Raw genomic sequence first — 11,325 nt, forward strand, 5'->3', positions numbered from 1 at the left:
ATTCATACAGCCAACAGACACATGAAAAAATGCTCATCATCACTCGCCATCAGAGAAATGCAAATCAAAACCACAATGAGATACCATCTCACACCAGTTAGAATGGCAATCATTAAAAAGTCAGGAAACAACAGGTGTTGGAGAGGATGTGGAGAAATAGGAACACTTTTACACTGTTGGTGGGATTGTAAACTAGTTCAACCATTATGGAAAACAGTATGGCGATTCCTCGAGGATCTAGAACTAGATGTACCATATGACCCAGCCATCCCACTACTGGGTATATACCCAAAGGATTATAAATCATGCTGCTAAAGGATCTTAAAGCTCATAATTCCCCTTGAATTGTCCCAGTGGTTCTGTCCTATGCTCTTTTGCTGATTTTAGATGATCTTATCATTGGATAGAGCTCTGCAGAAAACGAAACAGGGAACAACTGGCCAATCATCATTGCGAAAGCAACAGCTGGTCTTTACCCCAGCTTCAGCAGGCTCCCTCCAGCCCTCTGGCTCCACATTTAGCCCTTGAAGGTTCCTCACTGATGACCATCTGTTTTCTCTTCTTAACACTAGAATTTGCTGAAATGTTTCAGAGGATTTCCCAACATGGAGTCTAACCTTTTTAAGGAGTAAATGCACTCACACATTTACACATGTGGCATTTAAACACATCACATAGATAGGGAGTCAATGTGTAGTCTTCAGGATTAATACTCATACGGACACTTTCTAGGGGAGACCAGATGTTTTCAGTCCCCTACAAACTGGTTGCATGTGTAGTGGGATAGTATCCAACAGCTGATATCAAAATGAGGAGGATGATCAGCTTAAAATTAATTCTCCTAAATCCGCTGCTATTAAATTAATCTTATTGTTAAGGTGCTTAATGATTCTCGGCAATCCCAACTTATAATTGTATTTTCAATATGTATAAACCTATTAGTCCTCACTGATTCCTCTTAATCTAAAGTGACTGTCTCCAAAACCTAAGCTCTGATTTTCTATCTTGCCCAAATTCCTACCAAAGAGGTCTGGGGAGTCATGCCCTGCAAACCATCAATTCTCCTCAGATGGGTTTTATTTGACCCCGTATATCATGACCTATTTTCCAGTCTGACTCTGGCATAACAAGGAAGAAAATCAAAATGTTTTACCCCAAAATATATTTCCTTGCCATACTTTGAAATTACTCTGCAGTCTCTTGTGGGGAAAATCCACATTCTATAGGAATCCCCTTTCCACTTTGTTTTTCTTTCTTCCTTCCCAGATCCAGGTTATAATCAACTAAGAGCCAGGCACCCTTTTAAGTCTAAGAAACATTTTACAACCTGCACTCTCTGAAGTCTGCTATCTGAGAACTTCCTCTGCACAACTTGGTCCCCGCAATCCTTTAGCTTAACCCGAACATTCCTTTCCATTAATCCCAGGACTTCAGATAAACTCAACCAACTGTCAACCAGAAAGTGTTTAAATTTACCTATAACCTGGAAGCCCCCTCCTCTTTGGGTTGTCTCTCCTTTATGAACCACACCAATGTATTTCTTTAATGTATTTGATTGACGTCTCATGCCTTCCTAGTATATATAAAGCCAAGCTATACCCCAGCCACCTTGGGCACATGTTCTCAGGACCTCCTGAGGGCTGTGTCATTGGCCGTGATCGCTCATATTTGGCTCAGAATCAACCTCTTAAAATACTTTACAGAGTTTGACTCTTTTCATCGACAAGAATTAATATCTCAACTTTAACATCCAGCAAAGTATTGGGATTTTTTAAATGTAAATATAGTCAATGATGATATCTAGGTGTAATGACTGAGTGGAAGAGATTTTTAAACTAATCCTTATTTATTTAATTTTTAGCTAACATGGATGAATTCTTGTGTGTGTGTGTGTGTGTGTGTGTGTGTGTTTCTTTGTTGTTGTTTTCTTACATAGATTATCTCAGCTTTGAAGTCTGACGTGGATTCTGTGACTATGATAAATGACTAAAACCCTAAAGCACTCAGTTTTTCCTCTGTAAAGTGGATGTAATGAGGGTAGTCACCTCATATGATCTGTAAAGGAGAGACTCTCAAAAACAAGCATGCATCAAAATGTCCCACAGGACCTGTCAAGGCAAGGCCTGCTCGGCTCTGCCTAGAGAAAGTATTCAGTAGGCCTAGGATGAGACTGAGAATTGGCCTTTATAATGAAATCTTAGGTGCTGCTGGTGCTTCTGGTTGAGGACCTCACTTGGAGCAACAGTGTGTAAACTTTAAATGGACTGAACCACACAAGGATCTTTACATAGCATTATCAACAATAAGGGATGTCATTGCCATGAAAGGCAGGTGTATGTGATGCACCTGGGGGAGAGGCCCAGAGGACACTGGCTCTCAGGATTTGCTTTCTTTTGAGCTTTGTATACAAAAGGAAAAGCAAACAGTAAATCAGTCTTTCTCTCACTTAGTAAACTAAATATTCAGTGGAAAAAATAAGATCTTGTGGTTACACGTGAAGACAGTTTACCCAAGCAGGCTCATTAAGGACAATTCGCACAGAGTCCTGGCAGCATACAGAGGAACTGGAGGAGGAGCCTGGGGGAGTTACTGATGCCTAAAGAAAAGGACTCTAGGTCAAATTTCAAGGCCCCAGGTGTCTACCTGGCTCTAGCCAAATGGAAATATTCCAGGCCTGGCAGGGACATCAACAAAGCCAAGAAGCTCTCAAATATTTTTTTTGAAGTTGAAAAAAAAGCAGGCTTCATTGAATTTATTATTGCAATGACAACAATCGACATTAAGAAGAAAAGCATAATATAGTAACCATAAGTTTCTACTATTCTGAAGTACAGTTTCCAGTTTTGTGGGCCTTAATGTTAATTGCAAATAAAGGTAACTGATTTTAGTCACTGATCCTGTGAGGCTAATAAAAGTAGAGAGTGCAAACAACGTTAAGTGTGCGCAGGAGCTGCTCTTGTGTTACACGTCTCTGACCAATTGCAACTGTGCATATGAGAGGCAGGTTTCCTACTGCCTTGTAACCAAAGACCACTTCTGCTGCTGTGGCTGCTCTTGGAATCAGAGACAAAAGCTGAATCATGGCCCTAAGTTTGTCTAACACCCTAGACTTGCCTTGAAAATAATTCTCTAATTTAGTGACTCAAGAATTTTTCGGAAGTTGATTCAGGAGCTCATAGGAAAAGAAGCAGTGTTTCCCCACCCCTGCCCTAAGTGTTGAAAGTACAGACAAGGACTCATAAAACTGGGCTGGAGTTATTTCAACTTGAATGTTGTGGGTGATTTTTTTTTTCCCCTTTATAGGAAGGGAGTATTGGAAGTACAAAGAAGTACTGGAAGTACAGAGAAGGAGTCATAAAAATTGGGTTGGAGTTATTTCAACTTGAACGCTGTGGGTGCTTTTTCCCCCTTTTGTAGGCAGGAAGAGGTACTTGCAAAAATCTCCCCAAAGAATCATGGAGCCCTAACATCCTGTCTTATCTGACTGTAATTTAGGGTATCAAGCATCTGTTAGGCACATTCTGCAGGTACTAACTTAAGGAGGATTCAAGAGTAGAATGTGGAAATTTCCTGTCAGAGGTGAGAAGAATGCATGGACAGGTACACCATGGAGGAATATGCACAGATGGGCACATAGATGAAAGCATGAAGTTTCTGACTTGTCGGTAGAAGAAGTGCTATGATTTTTTTTCTCCCAGACACTATTTTGATGTTGCAATGATTCAGCCACATTTTTGTCTTACCTGTCTGTATTTATGAAGCAATAATTGAGAGCTAGAGTTCCATGAATGGACTGCGAAACAGCATAAAAAGAACTGATGAACAGAAGACGCAGCAGGTAAGCACGAGCAAGCTAGCCCGCTACGTGTGAACAGCTCAGCTAACTGGGTGCGGCACCTCCCTTGAATATGAAGCACTCTGCATATAGATGAGAGAACGGAAAATGCAGTGCAGGTGCAAATGACTGTGACCCAAAGCCACGTTCCTCTGAGGAGTGGACACTTTCATGCCTGGGCATCATCCGGGCCTTCCCTATCTAGTGCATATTTTTGCAAACACTTATGTTGTGTTTCAGACACTGTGTTTATATGTGAGGGCTCTAAATACATGAGAATTTAAGAATGTATGCATGTGTATAAAAGAAGAACCAAGCCACAGCTTAGGAGGGGCATCCTAAACCCCTTAATAAACACAAAATTTAAGAGAAGATCCTGTGCTTGCCAGATAAGCTTTGCTTACAGGCCTGTTCCTAAGTCCTCTTGCATCAAGCTTGCTGCTCCTGCATCCCTCATATCCAGAAATACCAAAGCTGCACTGCTGGCATAGGTGTGCATAGGTGAGTTCACGTCCCTAATTCATGGGTGATGACTGCCCAGCCTGCCCAGCAGAGTCCAGGCCATCTTTTTTCTGAGACGTGTCTGGAGAGAGCTGGCATCTCAAAAAGCCCTTGAGTCTCATTTCTTTTTCTTTGGAGGGGACGCTAATCTGTTACTAATGATTCCTTCGTACACTCCCCCCTCATTCCAAGTAATGTGTTTGAGTTCTCTTCTTGAAATACATTTGTCATTTATTGAATAATTTCTGAAACAATTAAGTGACAACTCAATGAATAGCTTTGTCAATTTTGTGTAATGGAAAGTCAAATTATCACGTAGGCAATGCAAAATCTTTCTTTTTATAACATTGTTAAAAGGCTTCAAAAGTAACTGCATAATTACAAAGAAATTTGAAGTATTAAAGTTTCCAAAATCATAAGAATATCTCATAAACCCATTTGTTTTTGGAAATTGAAACCATACACATGGACTTATTTAAATGTAAATGTAAAGATGCGAATAAAGACTGATGTTTGTACAAGGCGATCTTATTATTTAAGCTAAAGTTGATACTTTAAACATCTACGTCTATAGTGTACATATACACATATATAATAGTACAGCAAATATGTATGTACTTATAGACTTAAATTATATGTATTTATATTTGTAGATTTAAATACAGTAAGTTCTCACTTAACGTCACCCGTGGGTTCCTGGAAACTGTGACTTTGAGCAAAATCATGGGTAACAAAATCAATTTTTTTTCTCATTAATGTTATAATGAAAAGATATTGAAGAAAACAAAGTTATTTGAGGACTCATTGTACATTGTTTTGTTTAAAGACTCAGTTTCCAAGAACCTGTAAAAGATGCTAAGGTATTACCATATATACTTTTATATATATATATTTAAATTTGTTTAAATAAATATATGTGTGGTGTAAATATACTTACCGATACATACATATCTTTAATTCTCATCTTGTTTCATCTTGATTTCTTCTTGCCTATACATTTTGATTCTTCCAACTTTTTACCTTTCTGATAGTAAATAGAAGATTTAGAAGATTTTTGTTCCACTACCTCCTTGGCAGGTATGCCAGCTGCCTTACTGTAAAAAGTAACAATTGCAATTCTTCGAGACAATTATAATTCTTTGCTTTCTCTAATCAGCAGGACTTCAGATAAATGGACATATTAAGGATTTGTTGAGAATATTGTTCTGTGGTTCAATGACTTGTGTGATTTCTTTATTTAAACAAGAACAAAGAAGCCAAAGAAAATAATGTATTTTAGAAATAATTGGGCACTACTTATCAGAGTGGTTGGTGGACTGGATACTAATCAGGATAGGAGACTCCAAATCATTTTTTTTTCCACTTACAAGTACCTTTGTTTATTCAACAGTAGATACAGTGCTGGCAGCAACCTGTAACTGTACTCCATGGATTTAGATAAGAAGATGATGGGGAAGGAGGATTTTTAATTCAAACTAGATCAGGATTATACTGTTTCATTTGAGTCTCTTTTAATTCAAGTGTATTTAATAAAATTCTCCTTTATGAATGGATTTGGAGCATGAACTTTGGATTTAGGCAAATCTGAGTTTGAATCCCTGCTACTTACTAATGATATCACCCTGGACAGCATTTTATGTCCTAAGCCTTAGAATTCACATCTGGAAAATTTTGATAAAACCTACCTTAGAGTGGTATAAGAATTCACTGAAGCAATCTACACAGACTCTCAATGTCCCTGACATATAAAAAGTACTCAAGTTAGCAATATTTAAGTCCTTATCTAAAGCAAACTTGAATGCTGACCAAGACTTTATCAGAATCCCAAAAGACACATTTCTTCCCTCATATATAAGAAAATATTCCTTCAAATGTAAATGTATCTTCAAAATATCCCTGCTCCTGCTCCCAGATGTATTTTCTTAGTCCTGAGGCATTTGCAAATTCCAGAGGTCATGGCATGCCAGTGTCTGTTGCTTCTGCTGGTAAGAGGGCTAGCCTCCCTTTTGTGACTCCTGCACAGCATGTCCAGCCTTTCTCCTGTTGGGTGATGCTGCTAAACATGCTCCCCGGATGGATGAAGCATCTGCCATGCTTGTGGGTGGACACGGGTTACTAAGTAACATGACAGAAAAATGTAAGTGGATCTGGATACAAGGTAAACCACCGGGAGACACAGATATTTAACAATGACCAGATTTGAAGCCACTGGCATTTTGTGTAAGTCAGTTCCCAGGAAAATCATTTGAGCACAGTTTTAAAATAAAAGCTGGGGACTTGGTGGATGATGGGATGCTATGTGGAGTAACGTGATGGAGGCCCAGGATCTCAGGAACCATTTGTCAACATCTCTTCTTGCAACACTAGGTAATAGCAGAGCCATCGTATATTCATTTCAGAATGTGCTGCCTAGCCATTCAAAATGGATAACTCAGAATACTGACTTTTGACTGATTTGCGGAAGTATGCAGTTGTTTTGCAACTTGTCCTACCGCATACATAGATTCCTTAACCTCCTTCCGCTAGATAAGATATTATCTAACAAGGGTTCCCACATAAGCAAACATTGTTACGCAAAAGCTCAAATAGCAGCAGAGTTTGTACAAAGCTGTGGGAGAAAGTCCTAAAGAAAGAATGTAGGTTAGCAAGGAGAGGTCAGGAAAGTAACAGATTTTGTAACTAGAAGAGAATAGGAGTAAGCAGCCAGGTGTGCTGGCATGCACCTATAATCTCAGCTACTCTGAAGGTTGAGGCAGAAGGATCGCTTAAGCCCAGGAGTTTACAACCAACCTGTGCAACGTGATGAGACCCCATCTCAATTAAAAAATAAAATTTTTAGGCCAGGAGCAGTGGCTCACTCCTGTAATCCCAGCACTTTGGGAGGATGAGGCAGGATCATGAGGTCAGGAGATCAAGACAATCCTGGCCAACATGATGCAACCCCATCTCTACTAAAAATACAAAAAATTAGCTGGGCGTGGTGGCATGCACCTGTAGTCCCAGCTACTCAGGAAGCTGAAGCAGGAGAATTGCTTGAACTGGGGACAGGACAGAGGCTGCAATTAGCTGAGATCGCGCCACTGCACTCCAGGCAACAGAGTGAGACTCTGTCTCAAAAAATAAAATAATAATTTTTTTTAAAACCGTAAATAAAAGCGATGGGAATAAGAGATCAAGAAAGATGTGGGAGTCTTTAAGACACCAAGTTCAGAATCATCCCTATTTGGGGAGACTTAAAAAATCTTTTAAGAGAGGTGCCAAGTACAATTATGACAGGATTTGAAGTAAGGAATCCATGCCCCATTCCTGTCCCTGTCCCTTATTACTGTGTGCATTTTCATAGACACTTAATCTCTCTGAGTCTCCAAGGCTGTATCTTACCCAGATACATGTACCCAGCCCAGGCATATAGTAGGTTCTCAATAAATACTGGCTTTGAATAATTAAATGCTATGTCATTTTCAAGAAACATTACCTAAGTGGGTATTGTGACAAGTCACAAGATTGTTTGAGAAAAAAATACATGTAACATCTTTTAACTGCGTAGAAAATAACAGAAATGACATCTGTTTGGCTGAAACACAGGACTTGTGCTGGGGGCCTAAGATATAAGACTTGATAGATATATTGGCTGATGTATCTTATAGGTTTGCTCAGGAAAATATAGTACCTTGCTTACATCTGTTGTTCTAGTGTAATTATTGATTGAGCCACTTGTCAATATAAAAAAAAAAATGCCTTCGTTTGGATAATATATTATATCGTCAATGTCTTTCTAGCTGCCATCAATTCAGAGTGAGCAACTTAAACTTAACTCAGAAACAATGCAAACTAAGAATATGCCGTACCTTTGAAGTATGTGTGACAAGAAGCTGGATCATAGTATTAGTTGCTATTACATGATCCTTATACCAGTGTAAATTCAGGAGAGGGCCAGCATTTTTTTTTAAGTTTAAAGTTTAAGCATGAAAAAGGCCTATCAATAAATAAAACTTTGGTTGTGAGTCTCCAATGGTTTTATAAGTTCACCATCTTTAGGAACATACATGAAATTAGTGTACAATAAGGCGGTACTGTAGAAACCCTAGCTGCTAAGGAAGTTCCTGCAGCTGGCTCGTGAAAATAATCAAGGAAGGAGCTTACCTGCCTCTATCGATTTTTATTAAAAGCAAAATGAGTTTATTTGGAGAAAAGATGCCCAATAGAATATGGATTAGCAAATTCAAAGAAGGATGTACTTAGTTTTACTAAGTTTCAGAGGAAGAAAGTCACTCTTCTATTGTATGGAAATGTATGGAAGGGCTACAAGATTAAACTCACTTCTTTGGGTCAATTTTAAACTTGTGCACAAATAGACTTGATGTAGTAAGTTGAAGAGTGCTCCCACAAAATTCCTGTGCACCTGGAACCCCAGGATGTGATCTTATGTGGAAATAAGGTCTTTGCTGATTAAGTAGTTAAGGATATTAAGGGGAAATCATCCTGAAATTAGGGCCAGATAAATCTAATGACTGATATCTTTATCAAAAACAGAGAGGACACCTAAGACAGATCATTTAAAGAAAAAGGCAGATACTAGAGTAATGCATATATGAACCATGCAGTCCCAAAGACTACCAGGAGCCTCTAGAAGCTAGGAGAAGAAAAGGAAGGCTTCTTCCCTGGGGGTTTCAGAGATCATGTGTCCCTGTTGGAATTATGCTTCTGGACTTCTGGCCTTCAGAAATATGAAAGAATAATTTTCTTTTGCAAATCCACCAGTTTGTGGTAATTTGTTACGGCAACCCTAGGAAAACAGTACTCTTTAAATATTCATTATTTTGCGACCTCTGCTATTACTCCACACTTAACTCTGAGCTCTCCTGCTGGGGCGTGGCCACCATGCACTGAACACAGCAGCTTGCACACAATTTGTATTCCTCCAGGGCACCTAGCACAATGCCACTGCTGGTTCAATATGTCCATGACTGGTTATGCATTGCCAAGCTTCTGGATCATTAAGCCTTTGCTCATATTACCATCTTCACCTGGAATTCTCCTTCAAATTCCCCTTACTGTCTTGACACATATGTCTCCACCTTCTTTAAATTCTTTCTCATCTTTCAAGATCCAGTTCAGCTCTAATCCCAGGTCTACAACACCTCTCCTGATTCAATTACTTCAAGTAAAAGTAATCCTTTGTACATCTGCGCTCCCTTTCTCCTTCCTGGGTCATCTCTTTGGATTTGGAACAATTCTTCTCTAGATTTGGCTATAATCCCCCACAACATGTTGCTCCACGTGAGTTAGTCTTGTCCATGAAACTGGATAGAGTGATTTTGGAAAACAAAGTCTGGTCTGATGTTCATCTTCATCTCTCTACTTCGTCTTGTATGGAGTAAACGTTCGATAGTAATTTGTTGACTATTTGCCCTGGTTCTCTCATTCCACAGTGATCAAACTGAAATGTTTTCTAAAATTACTTTTCCATCATTATAAATTTGACTTGAAAGCCATGCAATTGATGCATTTGCTGGGGATTATCTTTTGCCCGTCGCTCATTAAAGCTGTCCTCATATAGCAACAATATTTATAGGAATAGCTAAACGTTAGCCCCCAAGTGAGAAAATGACCCATGCAAATGCCCTGGCATGACACAAATGCTCACAGCAATGCAGATTGTGTGATGCCTCTGCGGGGTGGCTACAGTTCTGGGGTATGGGCGATGGATGAGTTAACTTGGAGAAGGCAGCCTAGAGTCATCAGGGGAAAGAAGAGGGTGCAGTATCTCATTAATTTGTTCCCAGCAAACAGTTTTCAAAGATTAGCCACATAATAAGGCCCCTAGAATATGCTCTTTGTACATGACCAAAGATGATCTGACAGGCATTTCAAAACAGTAACTGTTGGATTGATGACACTGCTGAGGAAAGAGGACTCATTATACCCAATTTGGAAGATTGTGAATATGTTGTATAGATGGGTTATGAGGTTGCATTTGGGTAAAAGAGCTGGACAAATGCATGATGACATTGCAGTGCCCCCACTGGATGTCTCAGACATACAGTACATTCTCTCACCCTTCATTGTTTGAAGACTGGGAAACAATACTGCATGTTTAAAAAAGTATAAGTTCAAATTGCGGCCAGATGTACACTATAGTAACGGAATAAAGTGGTTCTCTAGTGGATTTGCAGTCCTCCAGGGAGATAGGCATTTGTGACCGTGCTATCCTGTGCCTCACTTAAAAAGAATCCACTGGACAAAAAGCAACATTTTGGCAAAGAAGATTTTATAATGACTGCCTTCTGTGATTCACATGCCTTCCTGCAATAGGGCATGTATGCATCGTGGAAATTTGACAGTAAACAATCTCAAATAATTTTAAATGCATGTATCAATATCCAGTAATACTTTTAACCAGCGTAGCTTAATATGTGTCATAAAACAAAAGGTTTTGGATGAGAGAGGTACATTTTTAGCTTTAAAGGGAAACATTTGTTCATTCTCAGAGTAAGAGCTGTGCACTAAAATTAAAATACCATCCAATGCAAAATATGTGGAATTCCTTCCCTAAAGCTCTGACTCTAGTTAGATATAATACATGTCATACTTATAATGTGGAATCCCTTCCCTACAGCTCTGAGTGTAGTTAGATATAATACATGTCATACTTACAGACACACAGACACAAATGGAGTGCAATTGTCACATCTTAAATAATTTTGAAAAATGACTCTATTTACCAAATAATTATTCCCTTTGAATATGTCATTTTAACAGCATCTTGAGAGATAATTTCATATTTTTATTTTTTGCATGTGGAAATATACCTCAAATTTTATAATAAAATTAGAGCCGGGCAGGGTGGCTCAAGCCTGTAATCGCAGGACTTTGGGAGGCCGAGACGGGCGGATCACGAGGTCAGGAGATCGAGAACATCCTGGCTAACCCGGTGAAACCCCGTCTCTACTAAAAAATACAAAAAAACTAGCCGGGCGAGGTAGCGG

At 39.1% G+C, this 11,325-nt stretch overlaps 1 protein-coding gene across 1 annotated transcript in view; it reads left to right on the forward strand.

Annotated features, from left to right (window-relative positions):
* LOC108527995 (contactin-associated protein-like 5) overlaps positions 1-528 on the forward strand; it is a 310,382-nt gene extending 309,854 nt beyond the window's left edge. The window contains exon 4 of the mRNA XM_017869568.1: positions 388-528. Coding sequence (XP_017725057.1) covers positions 388-528 — 141 coding nt within the window. The remainder of the gene's footprint in view (positions 1-387) is intronic.
* Positions 529-11,325: the final 10,797 nt, after the last annotated feature.

This window comes from Rhinopithecus bieti, unplaced genomic scaffold, assembly GCF_001698545.2.
Source record: "Rhinopithecus bieti isolate Rb0 unplaced genomic scaffold, ASM169854v2 scaffold_4919, whole genome shotgun sequence".
NCBI classification, from domain to species: domain Eukaryota; kingdom Metazoa; phylum Chordata; class Mammalia; order Primates; family Cercopithecidae; genus Rhinopithecus; species Rhinopithecus bieti.